The 19,178-nt window shown below is 53.1% G+C and overlaps 1 protein-coding gene and 1 long non-coding RNA gene across 10 annotated transcripts; one reads left to right on the plus strand and one right to left on the minus strand.

Annotated features, from left to right (window-relative positions):
- The first annotated feature begins 940 nt into the window (after positions 1–940).
- Positions 941–9,900, plus strand: SNX20 (sorting nexin 20). Of its 6 annotated transcripts, none has more exons than XM_082711236.1 (6): positions 965–1,097; positions 1,922–2,468; positions 4,432–4,570; positions 5,757–5,865; positions 5,982–6,210; positions 7,861–9,900. In XM_082711236.1, exons 2-6 carry the CDS (start codon positions 2,427–2,429, stop codon positions 8,527–8,529), a joined length of 1,188 nt encoding a protein of 395 aa, XP_082567362.1. In that variant the 5' UTR covers positions 965–1,097; positions 1,922–2,426; the 3' UTR covers positions 8,530–9,900. The 6 variants fall into 6 exon arrangements, with proteins under 6 accessions (XP_082567363.1, XP_082567366.1, XP_082567365.1 ...); XM_082711241.1 differs by having other exon boundaries at positions 6,059–6,210; XM_082711237.1 differs by lacking the exon at positions 1,922–2,468 and having other exon boundaries at positions 941–1,097.
- Positions 9,901–16,388: 6,488 nt separating this feature from the next.
- On the minus strand, positions 16,389–17,982 carry LOC309853360. 4 transcript variants are annotated; one of them, XR_014305620.1, is made up of 4 exons: positions 17,759–17,982; positions 17,458–17,615; positions 16,996–17,285; positions 16,389–16,765 (listed from the first exon to the last, which is right to left on the minus strand). It is a non-coding gene; the product is annotated as an uncharacterized lncRNA (long non-coding RNA). The 4 variants fall into 4 exon arrangements; XR_014305619.1 differs by lacking the exon at positions 17,458–17,615; XR_014305621.1 differs by having other exon boundaries at positions 16,389–16,762; positions 17,458–17,982.
- Between the last annotated feature and the right edge of the window lie 1,196 nt (positions 17,983–19,178).

Here is a 19,178-nt window from a genome sequence, read left to right on the forward strand (position 1 = left end):
TTGGATAAACATGGAAGCATTGATCACAGTGGCCAAAACAAACAACCCAAATGAGTATTCACAGACCAAAAAAAAAAAGGTGAAATAATGATGTATTCAAATAATGTAGCAACACAACAACAAAAATGAAAAAACTCCAGCCATGCACACACACAAACGGATGCATCTTATGCACAGAAATGTTGAAAGAAGGAAACAAGTCACCAAAGCTACCAACTCTATGAGTGGCTCAATGTATATACAATTCCAAGGTAGGTACAATTAAACTCTGTTGTTTCGGGGTCTGTTCATAGGTTGCCATTTACAAAGAAAAGCAAAGAAGGGACCCCGGTTAGAATTCTGAGTGGGACTGCCTCTAACGGGGAAGGAGAGGATCCTAGCTCAGAAGAGATACATGGTGGCCTTCTTGGCAAGTGTCGGTTTTTTTTGTTTTGTTTTGTTTTGTCCCAGTCTCCTACCCTCAAGGTCACAAATACTCGTGGCTGTGAATCATATCACAGCCCAGAGCTCTGACTTCCCTGGTACTTTCTGTTGGGAGAGGTGAATGCAGTTTTGCCCAGAGAAAGGCACCAAGTGGAACTGTGAGTTTACCCCAATTCCCTTCCATACCAGGCACTGGCTCTGATCCCTGCAGCTCTGTGCTCCAAACCTCTGTTTCCGCACTTGTCAGTGGAGCATGAAGACCCCCCTCAGGCCTAGCTCGCAGGGGAGGATAATGAATGTTAAAGCGGGATAGGGGATGCTGCCGGAATGCCAGAGACCATCTGCGACTCTGAGGGACAGCCAAGCTCGTTGCAAGGCTATGTGAGGCGCATCTAGATCCCTCAGAAGTGGATCCCTCAGGGCTGGCCCTGCCTTGCCCCGTCCTGCCCCACCCCTGCCCTGTGAGGCCACCTGTCAGTGGGGATCATATATACTGTCTGTCATCAGCCAATGGGCTGGGGCACCAAGAGCGGGTCACATAGCCTATTTCCTGTTTTCAAACGGGGAACTTAAAAGCAGCAGCTCGCTGGAGCCTGGAACCGAGGGGCGCTGAAGGCGGCCATGTGACCCTCCCCCCAGACCCCTGGACCCACACAGGACCAGAGAGGCTTCAGGTCAGTGTTTGATCCCAACCTCAGTGGGGCTCTGCCCTCCCTGTGGTCTGAGCCCCCTCCCCCTGCGGCCCTCCTTCAGTACCTGTTGGGGGCAGGGCAGGGTAGGGAAGGGTTGGTGACAGCCGCTCTGTGTGGGGCTCTCCTTAGCTCATTGGGTTAGAGCAGGAAGCAGCTCCCCGAACTTCCATCACCTCGATTCTTTTGAGCTACTTCTATGACCCCTCTTGAGGCAGGGGAATAAGTCACCACACCTGTGTTTCTCAAAAAGTGGTGCCAGGGAACCCCTGTGTCAGCATAGCCTCTGGGCACTTGTGCAAAATGCAGAATCCGGGGCCCATTCCCAGACCTGCCAGGTGGGACTCTCCTATGTCAAGAGCCAGGAAACCTGCTTGTTACAAGCTCCCAGCACCTGGGAGAGTCCCAAATGGGAGTGTGCCCCCCAGGGTCCGGGATCCCTCACTCTGATGGAAAGTCCTCTGCAGCCCCCTCAGGAAGGTAGCATGGGCTCTCAAGGTGGCCCGGTATAGCCATCAGAAGAAGGCCTGGCCATGGCAGGCAGCCCTCAGAGGGAGGAGAGGCCTGGGAGGGAAGGAGCAGAATGTCTGCACACACAGCAGGATGGGGAGGGGGCTGGGAAGCCTCTCTGTCTCCTGGGCCAAGCACAGGACCCCTACCCAACTCCAACATTTGTAGGATTGTCTAGTCAAATCTAGAAATCTTTGCTATACAGGGTATGGACAGAGGAGAGAAGTACCCACAAAACCCCATGTGTGGTTGTCCCCAAACAGCTTTTGGAGTGACAGGCTGTTTTCCCCATTTCACAGATGAGGAGACTGAGGCCTAGAGAGGAAGGGGAAGATGACCAAGACTCTGTCCATGCACCAATGAATGAATACCTTTCTTCTTTTCACTCCCCTCATGGTGACTCCCAGAAAACCCTATAAGAGAAAACATAAGGGAAGTGGCTTTGACTGCTGAATTTGACTTTTATTCAAAGCCCCCTGGGGTCGTGCTCAGCTTTCCCAGGTCTTGACTGGTGCGTTCGGCCAAGGCCATGATTCCTGGGGTCTCTGGGAAAACTGTGCCCTTCTTGTGACCTGGCACCAGCTGCCTGAACAGGACAGCAGAGCTGGAAGGGCCAGGACAACTGAGGCTCACCATCACCCATTCTACAGATGAGCCAACTGAGGAGTTAGGAGTGCCCATGGGAAGCATTGGGCTTCCAAGAACCTAGGCCACCCAGAGCCCATTAGGTAATAGAGCATGAAGACCACTCACTACTCCACCTGGGCACCCACCAGGCTCTAGAGAACGCGTCCCCCACCCTCCATGCCTAGTCAGCAAGACGGAGCCTGCAGCCACACTTCTCAGGTGGGGACACTGAGGCCTGGAGATACTGAGTAACTTGCATACAGACCCACAGCTGGTCAGGATGGAAGTCCTGACCCCTCAAGGGGAGAAGCAGCAAATGAGGCATGCAGGCCCTAGTGGCTCAAGTGCGTGCAAACCTGGGCCAGCCACGCCCTTGCTCTGTGCCTCAGTTTCCCATCCATATAAAGTAAATTGGAGGAAGGGTCCTGGAGAGACACGCACTGGGCAACAGCACAGGACTACCTGGAGAGTGGCCCAGGGTTCCTTTCACCTGAGCAAGCAAGAGCTGCCCCCCGAAGGAGGAACCCTGGCCCCAGCTGACCTCAGCTCTCCCCAAGCCAGGCCTGTTCAAGGGGGGCCTGCAGTCGTGGAGCTGGGATGGGCTCGGTCATGCCCAGGGACAGAGCTGGGACTTTGTTACAGCAGCAGGAGTCCCACCCCTCAAGGCTATAGTCAGCAGAAGGGTTGAGACACGGGACGGGTTCAGACACGGAGCCAGGAATAGGGCAGAGCAGGCCAACAGAGTTTGTGTCCCAGCTCTGCCCCATGTGCCCCTTAGAGCTCCCTCAAATCTCACCCTTCTGATTTTGGATTTTTTTTTTTAAGACTTTATTTATTTGACACAGAGGGAGAGTGAGCACAAGCAGAGGTAGTGGCAGGCAGAAGGAAAGGGAGAAGCAGGCTCTCCACCGAGCAGGGAGCCCGATGTGGGACTCGATCCGAGGACCCTGGGATCATGACCTGAGCTGAAGGCAGACACTTAACTGGATGAGCCACCCAGGTGCCCTGATTTTGGATTTTTGTGCCAAAGGGCTGCCCCAGCTCCTGGCTCCATCCAAGCTAATCTTTTCATCATCCTATTTTTAATTTGTCTCAGACGTGTTAAATTCTATTCCAATTTATACCTTAGTGGAGAGTCACTGATCTTCAAATATTTCTGCAAGGACTATTATGTGTCCCATAGCAATAGCAGGGACTACTTATTATACAGCGTCTGGTTTTGTGCAGACTCCGAGCATGGTCTCCCCAGCTTAACCCTCACTCCAGCCTCATGAAGGCAGGCTCCATTCTTAGACCCATTTTATGGGAAACTGAGGCACAGAGAATTGGTGACACCTGTTCACGGGTCTGGGTTGCAGACAGAGTTACAGCATAATCTAGCTCCCTCCCCCTACTCCAGCTGGCTGCCCTCCCCCTGGCCCCGAGGAGGGTACCACATACATCCTGAGCATCACCTACGAGCCTTCGGATCGTAGGCAGCTCCAAGTCCTGGTTCCTTTATCATGAGATGGAGGTAAAACTCCTCCTGCACACAGACTTGGTTAATTGAGCGAGTGGGTGTTGAGGGCAGAGCGTGCGCACTGACACGTCACAGACTTTCAGCTTTGCTCGTGGGTCGGGCTCACCAGCCGCATCACCTTGGGCTAAACCTCAGTTTCCTCTTCTGTGATTGGGATTCACAGAAGATTTTTGTGGGTGTGAACTAAGGGGGTGTGAAGCCCTTAGGTGCCTATGAAGTGTGTTCCACAAACTGTCAGTAAGTGTTTTCTTAAAGAGGGAGAGACAGACGGGAAGGCTTCGTACGTCCCCGGACCCTCACTTGGGGCACTGAGATTTTATTTACACATGGGACATAAATGGGATATTGGGATGTTCTTCAGGACAGGCTGGCATTTATCTCCCAAGTAATCCCTAAAGCCACTACCTTGGCTTGAAATCACTGCACTTAAGATTCAGAGAACTTGATCTTAGAAGCATGGTAACAATAACAGAAGGCCTTGGACCAATCAGTCCAGCAAAGGGGCAGTAGACGCAAGCCACGCATGTGGCAGCTGGGCGGACAGCTAGGTGGGCAGGGGAGGGCTCAGCCATGGGGACTATGACACAGATCCTAGCACCCCAGGACCCTCCAGGAACCCCAACGTCAGCAGGAACTCACTGTTGTCTTTTGTCCCCCTGGCAGCCTTCGAGCATGGCCCGTCCCGAGCACCCCGGGAGCCCTGGATGGACAGGACCCACGGCCAAGGGCACAGCAGGGCCCAGGCAGGAAGCATCAGCCACTGGCCGAGACCTCCCGTGTCCAGGACCCGAAGGGCACTTAGGTGGGCTTGGAGTGGGGTCAGAGATAGAGATTGGAAGACGTTCAAAATATAAACATTGGGTCCTTCAATGGGTGCCACGGGAGAGGGAGCAGCTTTCTCAACTTGGCACAAGTATTTGATGTCCGTTGTTCTTCTGGGAGATGGTCCCAGGAATCATAGCAGGGGAGGGGTACACTGAAGAAAGGAGCAAAGAAAGAAAGGGCAGGAAGCCAGTATCAAGGGTGATGACGCTTTGGGCAACTGGGCTTGGTCCCAGCAAGAGTCCTCGGCAAACCCTATAGAACATATCTCAGACTTGTCCCATTCAGGAGGCAAGGAGGCCAGGCTACTACTCACCAGCCCTCCAGTCCCATCCTTCCTCCACCAAGAGCAGCTCCAGAACAGGATGATTTATCTCAAGAAAGACCCAGCATGAGAGCCGTAAGTGCGTTCAGTAGGAAGTCAGTGGGGACATTTCTGAACAGTGAGTGCCAAGCAGCACTGCCCAGCGCTGACAGTGTCCACCAGAGCGCCATCTCCTGGAGCAAATGTATTTACTCATTCAGGCAGTTGTTCAATACTTCCCTATGAAACCTCTGCTCTCTGCTCTGTCCTTGGGGGGTGTGTAGGAATCAGCCCAACACCGCTGGCCCTCAAGTTTGGTGGGGAAACAGATCTGTGAAAAATAATTCAAGATGTCACCCAAAAGGTTGTAGGGACAAGGTGGGAGGCTCTAACTCTAATGCCAGGGGACCGTTGAAGTGACCTATGGCCTGGATCTGGAAGGACATCAGTGGAGAAGCCTCACCACCCCCCACCCCCCCCACCCCCCACCCAAGGCTCCATATCTCCTGAAATCACATGCACAATGATCAGTGCATTTCGGTGGGGAAGGATTTTCATCTTTCCCGAGATGATCACAATGGCTCAGGGTGCACGTAAGCTCTAAGAGACACTGAGTTTTCCAGGTAGGGAGATAGGAGGTGGCATTTAAGGCAGAAGGAGTAGCATGTGCAAGCAAAAGCAGGAAATGTGGAAAAGGAGATGAGAGATTGGGGAGGGGCCCACCGCGCGGAGCCAGGAGCCCCGCATTCTCAGTAGCTCCCTCCACTGGTAGCTGATGCGTGTGCTCAGTCCCCAACCCCCACTACTGTGTCAGTGCCCTAGGGAGTACAGAAAGAAACAAGCCACCATCCCTGCTTTTTAGGAGCATGGGTCTCACAGTGGCCAATCTGCAGGCCGGAAGTGGATGGTGCAACACACGCGTCTGCGTGTCGCAATGGAGAAACCAGCTGGGGAACGCGGGGCTATTTCAGGTTGCCGGCGGTGGGATGGCTGCAGCCGGGTTTGCGGGAACCAGAGTCTGGGTGGGCGGGGCCGGGGAGGAGGCGAGGCACAGCGCTTCCAGATTCGGACTTCCCATCCCCGACAGACCCAGGCATGTCCCCAGACCCTTGTCCCCAAAGCGCCCTGACCTGGTGCAAGGGCTGACACGTGCCGTCCCTCCAGACGCTCCCGGCAGCCCCAGCCCCAACTCCAGCATGACCACCCGGGAGCTGCAGGAGTACTGGCGGAAGGAGAAACGCTGTTGGAGGCGCATCAAGCTGCTCTTCGAGGTCGCGTCCGCCCGCATCGAGGAGAGAAAAGTCTCCAAGTTTGTGGTAAGCTGAGATAGGGCAGGGAGGGCGAGTCTTTCACCACTTCCTTCCAGGCCCTGGGCCTCAACTTGCCCCATTGTGAAATGGGCCGATGCAGTCTGACCAACAGAATTCTAAGGAAGACAACAGTCAAAAAGCAAGATTGTGCGCGCGCTGGGTATGGTGCTAAGCACTGTGAGAACTGGAGAGCAGTGAATCACGATCCCCGATCCCGAGAAAGAACTAGCCCAGATTTACTCCATGTCAGCCAGAACCAGCCATCTGCGTCCTTTCAACAGTTTTTGATATCCCCAATCATTAATTATATATTGCATAAAATGATAGGTAATAATAATTAACCTCGTTTTCTATAAATCAGATCGCTTTCTAAAAACACCAAGTCAGTATCTTCCAAAGGGAAATCAGTATCACGTAGCACAAAGAAAAGGTAATCCTGAAAGTAAATACAAGGAAAGCTAAGTGCTGTTGGTTAGATTCTAGCTGGTTGTGCCAGGGCCCACTGCAACCTCTGGGCTTGGGGGCGCCACTCTCTGCTAAAACGGGATTTGAGCCTGCGGTGGGGGCGGTGTTCAGGTCCAAGTAGGAGCCAGGCTCAACCTTCGTTCCCTACCTGGCCCCTTAACTGGGACCAGAATGCCAACAGTGGGTGCTAAAGTGCTGACTGCAGGTTGAACCCAGTCCCTCATGGGTGCCCAGTGTTAACCCATTCCATCCTCACCCAGCGAGGGAAGTGCCATGACTACCCTCTCATTTCATGGATGGGCACACTGAGGTCCCCAATGGTGCAATTACCCGCCTAAGATCGCACAGCTAGATCGCAGCAGGGCGGGAATTATAACCCAAGGAACCGAAACACTTCATCAGGATTCTCTAACTGAAAGAGACCTGAAAACCAATCATTTCCTTACCATAGAACTTCACCACCCGCCTACGGCCCCAAACCATCTCTCACCGGTCGTTTGCTGGGGAAACACAGCTCAACCCCCAGCTCCCTGAGCCAGGGACCCGAGGCCCCATTTTGACGATGGAAAGCCCGGAGCACCCCCGGGGCCCCCCGTGCCACCTGCTTCGGTGCTCCTGGTCCCACAAGATGCCTCCGAGCCACTGGGTTTGTTATTCTCAGGTGGCCTCTTGTCACCGATCGCTTTTATAGCTCCGCAAATGCTGATGGCAATTTATAACAGAATTACATAGAACGATAACCCATTTTCGAGGTCTGCTTTTTTTTTTTAAGATTTTATTTATTTGACAGAGAGAGATCACAAGTAGACAGAGAGGCAGGCAGAGAGAGAGAAGGAAGCAGGCTCCCTGCTGAGCAGAGAGCCCTATGGGGGACTCGATCCCAGGACTCTGAGATCGTGACCTTAGCAGAAGGCAGCGGCTTAACCCACTGAGCCACCCAGGTGCCCCTGAGGTCTGCTTTAAATGATGTTCATCATCGGGGAGCCTGCTTCCCTCTCTCTCTCTCTGCCTGCCTCTCCATCTACTTGTAATTTCTCTCTGTCAAATAAATAAATAAAATCTTAAAAATAAATAAATAAATGATGTTCATCATCATTTTTATTTGCTAGGGCTCACTCTGCCAGTGAAAAACTTCCCATTAGGATGTAGTCAAATGCTCTCTCTCTCTCTCTCTCTCTCCCCGCAACGCAGATGTACCAAATCGTCGTTATCCAGACAGGGAGTTTTGACAGCAACAAAGCCGTGCTGGAAAGGCGCTATTCAGACTTCGAGATGCTCCAGAAAAACCTCCTCAAGACGTTCAGGGAAGAGATCGAAGACATCGCCTTCCCCAAGAAGCATCTGGTAGGCAACTTCACCGAGGAGATGATCTCCGAGCGCAAGCTGGCCTTCAAGGAATACCTGACCCTGCTCTATGCCATCCGCTGCGTGCGGCGCTCCCGCGAGTTCATCGACTTCCTCACGCGGCCCGAGCTCCGGGAGGCGTTCGGCTGCCTGCGCGGGGGACAGTACGGCCGGGCCCTGGATATCCTGGTGCGCGTGGTGCCCCTGCAGGAGAAGCTGACGGCCCACTGCCCGGTGATGGTGGTGCCGGCTCTGTGCGCCATGCTCGTGTGCCACCGGGACCTGGAGCGCCCCGCCGAGGCCTTCGCAGCCGGGGAGAGGGCGCTGCAGTGCCTGCAGGCCCGGGAGGGCCACCGCTACTATGCCCCCCTGCTGGACGCCATGATCCGCCTGGCCTACGAGCTGGGCAAGGACTTCGTGTCACTGCAGGAGAAGCTGCAGGAGAGCCAGCTCCGCCAGCCCAGCCCCTGGGGCTTCACGCTGAAGGAGCTCACGGTCCGGGAGTATCTGTACTGAGTCCCACTAACGGGTAGGCTGGAGACTGGGGATCGTGGCCATGGCGGGGTGGTGGGGAGGGGACACGGACTGTTGGAGGGGAGTGTTTAGTGGGAGGAGCCACTTGAGGCTTGAACTTGCTGGGTGACACTTTGGACAAGCCTCTCCTCTGGTCCTCCATGTCTGCATCTGTGTGGATCCCAGGAGTGCTCCCCCCACCCCACCCCTCTTGGGGTCCTCAGAAGCCTCTGCCTGTGTCCTGGGTGCCTTTGATGTCAGACTCACCTCATCTGGAAACCACAAACCCAGCTGCCAAAGTGCCAGCTGATGCTTTCGGGGGTCGCTGGAGGGGGTGGTTTACATTGCACGCTGTGGACAAAGTTTAAGCCCCTTCCTCCAAACAGTCTCACCAGCTGCCCTGTCTTCCCTCTCTGCTCCTCCTCCCTCGAGATTGCCTGCCCAGATCCCCACCATGGTCCTAACCATTCCAGCTCTTCCTTCTCGGTGTGTAGACCTAACTCAGATAAACAAAAGTTCACCCACGGCTCTTCGAGGCCAGCTTTGTCCCCTGTAGGTCACCCTTTCAAGGGTGGGAGGACCCTGGGCTAGAACGTCATCCTGTCACAAGAGTCTGTGAAACAAGGCGTTGGTAGGAAGGGAATTGGCCAACAATTCTCTGGTCAGGATGCTGTAACTTGGAGTCCAAGTGCGTTTTCATTTATAAGGCACATGGCCCTTGACGAGGCTCCATGAGTTACACAGATGTGGCCCCAAGGGAGGGGAGTGGTACCCAGCAGGGTGAGACTGAATGCTTAACACCTCCCCCATTTGAAGGACAATGTTCTTGGAACCTCTCCGAGGGCTGGAATGCCCTTGACTGAGGTCCGCTGTCAGGAAAGGACACCAGGAGCCCAGAGTGGAGGGGAGACCAGACCGATAACCTAGGTTCAACATTGGGCTTGAAGCCGATGGTCCAGCCTGGTTTGGGGCAATGTGTGTTTGAGACTAAAGGTCCTGAAGACCTAAACCATCTGGCTGAGCTTATGAGAGTGAAATAAAGAGGCTGTTGCTCTGCATCTTCATGTGGGGCACCAGCTTGACCTATGTAGGGATCCGGCTGGAAAAAGAGACCACTCTAGAGGTGAACAGGCATTGACCAAACTGCACCAGAATGTGTTCAACAGCGACACCATGTGGCAGCATCTGGAATGGCCCTACCAGGCTCCACTCTGGAGGCGAGAAACCAACCTGACACTTAGGGACAAAGAAAGCTTCGGGTCTCTCAATTTATTCTGGGAGAAGGACACTTTGCGTGGGAGATGTTGGACCTCTTGAGAGAGAAAGTTAAAGTGTTCTGTGGAAAAATAAATGGCCGTGACTCTCTTTATAATGGTGAAGAAGACGTTCCTGTGTAAGTCATTTCATCAGATGTAAAACACCATCGATCTCAGGATCTCAGGTGTCCCAAACAGTCGCTCAGAAGGAAAAAGTGCCCAACATGGGCAGTTTAATAGGCATGTGATATGCGTGCGTAATATATAGAGAGAAGTTTTTAAAAAGCCTATAATATGGGGTACCTGTCTTCTCCCCACCCAGGCTTCTTCCCATCCACGTGTCCCCTCCCCAGGGAGCTCCAGGTGGGAGCACCATACCAGCCTCACCCAATCCAGGAACCCCACTCTGGGGACTCATGCCCTAAGCCTGAGGGGGCTTGTACCCATGAAGGCCTCCTGTAAGCTGGGATCAGATGACCCGATGAGCCCCTGTGCCCGGGATATGGGTCTCTTGCCTGACCCCAAGCCAGAACGGGAGGAGGGGCTCTGCCACAGGCCACCTGTGCATGAAAACCCTGAGCCTCCCAGCACTTTCAGAGCCCAGCTGGGTGTCCCGGGCTTTCCTCATCACTGCTGGCCCAGCTCTTCTCAGGAGATATCCTTATCCCTTCTTACTGATGAAGACAAAGACACCCCTGACAGGTGAAGTAACATGCCCAAGGTCCCACAGTTCACCATGGGTAGAATAGGAAATTAAACTCGGATCAGTGTGACACTGCCCCCCGTGCCTTTCCCACTGAGCCCGACTTTGGAGGGGAGAGGGGAGAGGAGGTACTAAGGGTATGTTCCCGGTCCTCTCATCCTTAAGGGCCCTTCAAGATCATTTCACTTATCTCTGTTCCTAGGTGGAAACAGGCCTGGAGAAGGAACTCCCTCAAGGTCACACAGGAGACAGGGAGAGCTCCAGCACCAGGCCTGGGATGTCCACCTCCAAGTGACATGGTCTGGCAGGCAGGACAGACAGAATAAGGGCTGGAATTCCAAGAGGCCATTGGGGGTCACCCAGCCAGACCTGGGGGTGCTCTCAGAGTCTGGAGACTTGGGCCAGGGCCGGCTGGCCTGGAGGCTCAGTTCAGGGTGGGCTCTGGAAGTTCCTTTGGCTGTAACTCTGCCCCCATGCAGCAAACCCAGTTGCAATCCCACCTGCTAGTGGGGGAGGGGTACTTGCTCAGAGGCTCTCCAGATGCTTCCTGTCCCTCCTGCAGCAACTCAGCCAAGCGCTGCCTTCCCAGCATCCTCCGGCTCAGCCACACGCCCCCTCCCCTTGGGGCCCCACAATGCCGCCACCTGTTCCATCATCCACTTGCCGTTTTTCCTTCCAGCAGTCCCCCTTACGCTTATGGAAATTTCTTTGAAAAAGAAACTTCCGATTACCACTCTAAATGGAAAATCAGAATCACTTGCTATAATTAGAAAGGTAGCTCTAAAAATCAACACAATGAAACCTATTGCCCTTAGTACATCTCACAGGCCTTTGTCTGCCACGGGCCTTGAACGTGAGGCTGCCAGAGGTTCTTTGTTAAAAGAAACAGAGAGACAGGTGTTAGGGACCCGTCATCACCAAGCTGAGACTTGTCTTTGATTTACTCAGAAGGACTGGAAAATACCACAAGAGGAAACAAGTTTCTGACGATGTGGACTGGATTGTTCACTGTGGTCTGTGCATTCTCCCCTCCTATCTGGATCTTGCTCCCTGCTGCTGGGCGTAGGGCCCTGGGTCCCCCAACCCCCAGCCCTGTATTCAGCCCTTCTGGCTTTCCAGCTCCTCAGTCATGGGCCTGGTTTTGACTTTGACTGACATCCTTGGCTGGCTTGCTTTCTGTCTGTCTGTCTTTCTTTTTTAAGATTTTATTTATTTATTTGACAGAGAGAGAGAGAACAAGCAGGGGGAGCAGCAGAGGGAGAGGGAGAAGCAGACTCCCCGCTGAGCAAGGAGCCCAATTCCGGACTCCATCTCAGGACCCTGAGATCATGACCTGAGCCTAAGTAAGTGACTGAGCCACCCAGGTGCCCTGACATCCTCGACTTTCAACACCTCACTTGGGAGGCAAAACCTACACTCCAGCTCCTGGCTTCATAACCGATTTCAGGTCAGAGCCTCCCCCTCCAACTGGAAGGAAAATTCTAGTGAACTTATAGTATGTCCTCTGGTTGGTGTCACTGTATGCCTTGTATGAGCAAGAAAACCCTGCTCCCCCACAGAGGTCTTGCACAGAGCCCTACCATCATGGTCTGCACCCAGAATAGTCTCTTGGCCCGTATCCATCTCTCCATGCATATTCTCATTTTCTCAGTAAATGGTGACTGACGACACTCCTATTATTTTGCTAGATTCTGCCAAGAACTGGGGACACAGTGGTGAATGGCACAGCCCCAGGGCTGACCTCATCGAGGTTAGAAAGGAGTCATTCACCGAGCAAACAGAAGCTGAGACAGAATCTCCCTCAGCAGCCAGGTAGTCAGGGAAGCCTTCTCAGAGGAGGAGGTGTTTAAGGGAGCCTCAGGGAAGGCTAAGGGGGCGGCCACTGCAGCACGGAGAGGGGAGAATTTTAGGTAGAGGGAAAACAGAAGCACCCCCCAGGCAGGAGACTCCTCTGTCCCTGGGGACCCTTAGTGGAGGTCTGAGCCCAGAGAGGGGGCAGGCCCAGGATGCCTCTTCCCTGATGTGCGCAGGCAATACCCACAGCAAGGAAGGGTTCCAAGTGTTGCCAGATATGCCTGGCAAGCTACATTGTGCCATCATCCATCTCCAATGACTGACTCGTTGCAAAGTGAGCAAGCTGGGAGCTTGTGTTTAGGGAGCACAGACCCTTTTGGTTACAAGCAACAGAAACCCAGGGGAGGAATTTATTATGGGAAAAGTCTAGGAATAGACGAGCTTCAAGCCAAGTTGGATCCGAAGAATCAAACCCTGTCATCTGGTCTCTAACTTTCACTTTCTGGCTTTCTCTGTTCTGCTTCCCTGCTTTGCCTCTTTCTCTCAACAAGCTCTCCTCCTGGTGACAAGATGGCTCTAGCAACACCAGGCTCCTAGGCTCCCTCCTGGGCAACCCCAGTCGCTCCCCCTCAAGGGACTTGTGAAGCCCCTGGTCTGCAGGATATATACCGAAGGCCCCCATGTCCTTTCCTGAGGGGCCAGGCCGGGCAGATCCTGCCCCCAAAGTGCGGCCACCACTGTTAACTTGACCAGCCTTCAACAGAAAGAAGTCTCAACATAACGTTTTGTAAGCCGCTTTTCAAATTTTAAAATAGACTTTGTGGTTGTTGTTTTTTTTAGATCAGTTTTCAGTTCACAGAGAAAATTGAGTGGAGGGTATAGAGCTTTCCCTCATAGCTCCTGTCCCCACACAAGCATAGCCTCCCCCATGATCACATCCTTCACCAGCATGAAACATTTGTCACAACTGATGAACCTGCATGGACACGCCATTAGCGCCCAGTGTCCATAGTTTCCATGAGGGCTCACTCTTGGTTTTTCTCTTACCCCCACTGACATGTATCCACCATGATAGTATCATACCGTGGACAATAAAATTAAAGTATGATTTGAGTTTGATTAAATTGTATCTATCATGAGCACTTTCCTATAATATATAACAATTTCCATATTATCTTTATTTTAATATTATAATGTAATTTTCCCGATTACAGGCAACACTGCAGCAAATGCCTAGAGATCCAGTGTAGGTTTTTGCTCACTGTTGTTGTACTGAAGGTTATTGAAAGCTTCTTTCTCCCCCTTTGCGTCTGGGCATTTCTGGAAGGAGGCGGGACGGAGGCCGGATCTCACCCCGCAATTTAAGAAGCGGCCGGCAGATGGCGCCGCCACACAGGCGGCTCCTAGAGCTTCCAAGCGCAATGCTGGAGAAGGGGGGGGGGGAAGCGCAGGGAAATTGAGCTTTTCTCCAAAAAGGGGGAAAAAAAAAAAAAAGACTTTGAAAAACCGTTCGAAGGGGTTTGAAATAATACGAAGAAGAAAGTTTTGCTGGGAAGGCGCTGACGTTTCGCTGCGTCCTTTTCTGCCACCCGTCTCCCTCGCTTCCCCACCAGTGTTGGTTGGGGGTCCCCAGGCGACCCTCACTTGGGGTTCAGGACCTCACTTCCTTTTTCTGCTCCGGGGTGCTCTTCCCGCAGCACACAGACCCCAAGGGGCGGAAGGAGGCCCCCTTGTGGTCGCTCCCCGCACCTCCAGGGGCTCTCAGAAGGAAGTGAATGAAACCGCAACTGCTAACAAAATAAGGTCCCTAAAAATATAGGGTGGCCTGCCCTTGCGGTGGGACATTTAACCTGCTGGTTCCTGGGGGCGGGGCTGGAGTAAGCTTCCGTCTGTACAGCCGCAGGGCCCTTTCTCAGGTATGGGGGAGGGGCGTAGGCAACCTCAGAAGCCCTACCACAAGGCTTCCCAAGAGGGGGGGTTAGGGTGCAACCTCCGACCTTCCTCGGCCGGGGCTGGTGCTGAGGAGTTCTCATGCATCTGCCTACTGAATCGGGGGAGAATAACCACACACTTTGACTTCTTTTCACCATGAATTAACCTACCCAGGGCCACCTCTAGAGGCTGTTGGTAACCAGTGGCTTGGATGGATAGGGGAATGGAAGGAGGGAAGAGAGAGAGAGAGTGGGAGGAGAAAGAAAAAAAATCTACCTTGTTTGTTTGAGTGGCAGTGGGTACAAGCACTAGGAAAACCATCTGCTGAAGCTGAGCATAAACTCTTACAGGAGGACCCATCCCGTGCCCTCTTAGGAGCATGTCCTACAGATAGAGAGGCAAGCATGTTCACCAGAAGACACGAACCAGAATTTCTGAGCAGGACAACTCCCCAGGGTATCCCCCAGCTAGAAACAACCCAAATGTCCATCAACAGTGAGACCGTTCTGTAGATAGGGGGTATTGACATTCATATTTGTAAGTTGGAATATTATATAGCCATGAAAACAAACTGCCACAATACACCATCTACACATCTACAGTCGAAGCTCACAAGCAAGGCCAAGTGTGAGCAGTCGGACACGAGAGAATAAAGCCTCTGTGATTCCACTGAATGAAGTTCAAGAGGAGACAGGAAATGATGGTTGTTTAAGGATGCTTCCTTAGATTGCAAAACCCCTAAAGGAAAGAAAAAAGCAGAAGGGGTTAATATGAAAGTCAAGATAGCGGTTATTACTTCCAGAGAAGGGGCGATATGGGGGGAACACTGCAGATCTCAGCCTGTTCTTAGTCTTGTGCAGTGGTTACAAGGATATTTGTTTTGTAATAATGGTTCAGCTGTGCACTTGTATTTAGGGGCTGTCTGTTTGCATTATATCTCACGATAAAAATATTTCAGTAAAGGAAGGATGGATGCAGCACGTATGAATTCAGTGTTTCTTGTGCTAACTGTGATACTGTCTATAGATAGCTGTAGGGTCTGGGGCGCTTGCTGGAAGAGGGTCCTGAAAGGAGATGCCTGGGCTGGGAAGTGATCAAGGCCAGTCTTCCCACTACCCCCGCCTTTGCTGGATTCTCATCCAGGCTCCAAGCAGCCTCAACGTCACCATCGCCACTGAGGCTCCTGATGCCTGGTATGCAGAGAGCACCCCTGCCAGGCACCTGGTTTAGCCCCTTCCACTCTTACCCCACTCAACCCTTACAATAGCCCTTATGGAGTAGGCGCTCTTACCACACCCCTGCTTTACAGGCAAGAAGGCTGAGGTGAAGAGGTCAGCTGGCCAGCCCAGGGTCAACTGGCTTGTAAGAGGGAGCTGAGATCTGATGTCGGACGGAGCCCACACTTTTCTCTCCTGTGCCATCCTCCTGCCCATCCCCACTCGCTCCCCTAGGAGCGCTTCCCCAACTGCAGGACGCAGTGCCTCTGGGCTCTCAGGAAGACCACCCGCCTCCCTCTGCTTGCCTTCTCCCGATCCTTAGGGCCGCCCAGTTCCCCAGCAGGAAGATTGTGTTCAGCAGCAATCCTGTCCCAGAAGAACATAGCTCCTGTGGATAAATAAGATGCCAGCTTACAGGAAACAGCAGAGAGGACGCTTTGCAATACCTTCTAAACAGGATGGAGTGTACAGGAACAGAGTTTGTCATTCTGACAGAGAATCTGGGAGTATTTGGGTTGGAGGGGACTCCTGAGCTAATCCGGTTCAGGTTTCAAAGTCTTTTTTTGTTTTTTTTTTTTTTTCTTTTAAAGCCACAGAGGCTTTTCCAAATGAAATTTGATACAGAAACCCAATACATGAGAAAGACCAAAGCCAAGCTCTTCAGGCTGGGAGGCCAGGGGGCTGTACCTCAGACCCTGGGGCACCCGTGGGGCTCGAAGGAGCACTGTTTGAGAACCACTCTGGTGAACCAGTCAGGTCACTTTGCTGACTGGAAAGAATCTCAAGGTCACAAAGCACTAGCCTAGAAGAGCCAAGACTTGAACTGATTTCCTGCCTCGCATCCCTGGACTTGCTCTTCTGTTCCAAGAATTCAAGAATTTAAAAAAAAAAAAAAAAAGCATTCATTCCAAAAAGAAAGGCATAAATCTTGATGTTTTTTAACATCCTTTTTTTCAAAATGGTACACTTGGCTTCTCACCTAGTCACTAGGATAGAATTGTTCAGCCATCAAATCTCAAGACCCTGTTTATCACTTGGTCGTGTTTAGCTGGGGGTCCACTAGGACCCTGGGCCCTTTTCCTTGGGATCATCTCCCTTGACTCTTATCATCTCACTTTACCGAGCAGCCCTTGTGCAGCCAGCTCCTTGCAGAGCGAGTACCCACTAGAGCAGCTTCTCTCTGGTGTCTTTGCAACCACAAGACGGGCTGCAGGGGTCTGCAGATGTGAGAAGATGCTCCAGAATGTTCTGCAGGGACCAGAGGGAGCCAGAGAGGCCAGGAAAGGAGCTGAGAGTCCAGCATTGGGTGTCTCTGGGTTTTGCCCGTCTGGCTGCTTCTGGAAAACAGAAGTTGGTTATTCTCCTCTGCGGAGGTTCTCCTCCCAGATTGCAGTCCCTGTAGTTTGGGGGAGCTCGAGCGCCAGCTGTCCTTGAGCCAGCCCTCCCCTCCACCCCATTTATTCGGCTGCAGTTTCTCTGCTTGTAAGTTGTATCCGTTTCCTCGCGCCGCACCTCACCACACACCCACACACCGGATGGCTAAAACCACAGAAATGAATTCTCTCACAGCTCTGGAGGCTGGAAGTGTGAACTTGACGTGTCAGCAGGACCACGTTCCCTCCGATGTTCCAGGGGGAACCAGCTCCATGCCCGGCTCCTGGCTTCAGGCGGCACCCCTCCGGCTTCCTCTGTTTCTAGATACATCACTGCCATCTCTGCCTCCATCTTCACGTAGAAGTGTCCCTTCTGCGTACGTCTGTGTCCCAGTTCACTTCTTCTCAGAAGGACGCCCGTCATTGGATTCGGACGCCTCCCAATCATAGGACCTCATCTTGACTTGATCACGGTGGCAAAGACCTGATTTCCAAACAAGGGCATGCCCCTGGGTACCACGGGTTAGGACGTGAACCTATCTTTACAGGGGACACAATTCAGCTCCCGACATAAGAGGGTCAGGGGCATACTGGGTAGTGGCATCCCAGGATTTTGTGAAATAAATGTGCAAGGACTGAGCCAAATGACAGCTTACCAACATCATCCCATCTCGGGCCATCACAGGATCCCACTGCACCCTGCGCGGGCCCCCCAAAAGCAGGTGTCTAGTCCTTTGCGCTACTCTTTGCAGTGGTGGGGATGGGTCTATCTCCTCCTTGTCCCGCCCTGGGCACCTGGGGCCACTCCTGGGGGCTGAGTGAGCAGACGACAGGCCTTGAATCCATCTGGGACTCCTTGCTGTTTGCCCTCCCCATAGGCCCTGGGCCCCACCCCTTCTCTGCTCCCCCCCCCCCCCGTTCCTGCCTGACCCCAGCTCCCCTTGACAGCTCCGGCACCTGCTGGCTTCTCACGGCCTCCTCCCTTGCTCGCTCCACACTGCACTCAGAGAGAACTTCCCGCGCAGAGGTGGATCATCTCAATCCCCATCTCAAAGCCCACCTCTCTGTTTGAGAGGCTCCTGATCTTCCACGGATTTCTTTAATAGCCCGGGGCCCCATGGGACATCATCTTGGGGACGCTTGCTCTGGCTGTGAGGGAGTCCCTCTGGGGCACAGCTCATCAGGCACTTGCCCTGGGCACCTCGAGGAGGGTGGGGCAGGGCTGGTGTCATAGAGGGTCGACCTCAGCAATCCCACATGACCCCTCCCCAGAAGGGCCTCGGGCTGGGTGTAAGTCTCCGTTGTCACTGTTGTCACTGTCAGATTTCTCAGTACTTTGTGAACAAGGGTCCCCTATTTTCATTTTGCACCAGGCCTTCTAAGTCACATGGCCTAGCCCGGTGTCTGGTAGATAAAAGGTGCTTGAGGGATAATTACTGAATGGTGTCGCAGGCACCCCTTGTTGGAGGGGAAGCAGATCTTGTGCCCTGCCTCCCGCCCCTTCCCTGCCCACCTCCAATCTCCTTCTGAAAAACCCAGCCTAGACCCTACCCAACCTTAAACGTAGAAGCCCTTGCAGGGGAGGGGAGGGGAGAGGACGGAGCAGGGTAGGACACAAAGTGACCCTGAATCCCTGGCCTCTTTCCCTGGCTCCCTGAAGACACCTCAGAAACAGCAGTAGCAGAGCCCTGCAACCAGGAGGGGCTGTTGGTGGGGATGGGGGGTAGGAGACAGGCTGCAGGAACCTCCCAGATGTCCCTGAGACCCCTCAGGAACCTACAGGATGAACTCACTCCTTCTGCAGGGAGGACCGTTCTGCGCATGTGCATACAGCAGTAGGCGGGGCCTCCCGCTCCTGGGTCAAGTTCATCCCAGACTGGGGTGCAGCCCACCCCGTGAGCTCATTCTTTAAACCGCCTGAACCAGGCGGTGATGTCAGCCCCTTTCTCTCCTTCCTGTCATGGCCAGGAGAAAGCCTCCACCCGAAACCTACCTCCCTCTTGCCCATCCCGGATTTTTACGAAGGGAGCAGCTGTCTGTCTGTCCTCTCGGGGCTTTCCAGTGGGCAACATGACCTAGCTAGGGTTTGATGACATGAGGACATGCTCTTTTCTTGGTTATTTTTCTTTGTATGGACCAGCTATTGTTTCATCCCCCCCCCCCCATTTATGTGGGTGACAGAAATGTTCCTTATTCAATTAAAAGCATTACAGCAAAGGGAATCTTTGTAAATCATAGTAAGGTGGGGTGGATATGGGGGGGCACTTGGGGGGATCCTGAGGGAAAGGGGGCATTTCTGAACTCTGGTCCCAGCACTCATACACAGTGGACACTGAGGCTCAGAGCAAGGAGGGGACATGTCTGAAGTCCCATACAG

The sequence above is a fragment of the Mustela nivalis genome (assembly GCF_964662115.1).
Source record: "Mustela nivalis genome assembly, chromosome: 18".
NCBI lineage: Eukaryota > Metazoa > Chordata > Mammalia > Carnivora > Mustelidae > Mustela > Mustela nivalis.

Coding starts and splice junctions, on each gene's coding strand:
- SNX20 (XM_082711236.1), top strand. CDS start 2,427: ATGCCTAGTCAGCAAGACGGAGCCTGCAGCCACACTTCTCAG. Junction 2,469..4,431: donor CCTGCAGCCACACTTCTCAG/GTGGGGACACTG, acceptor TCCCCCTGGCAG/CCTTCGAGCATGGCCCGTCC. Junction 5,866..5,981: donor GGAACGCGGGGCTATTTCAG/GTTGCCGGCGGT, acceptor CATCCCCGACAG/ACCCAGGCATGTCCCCAGAC.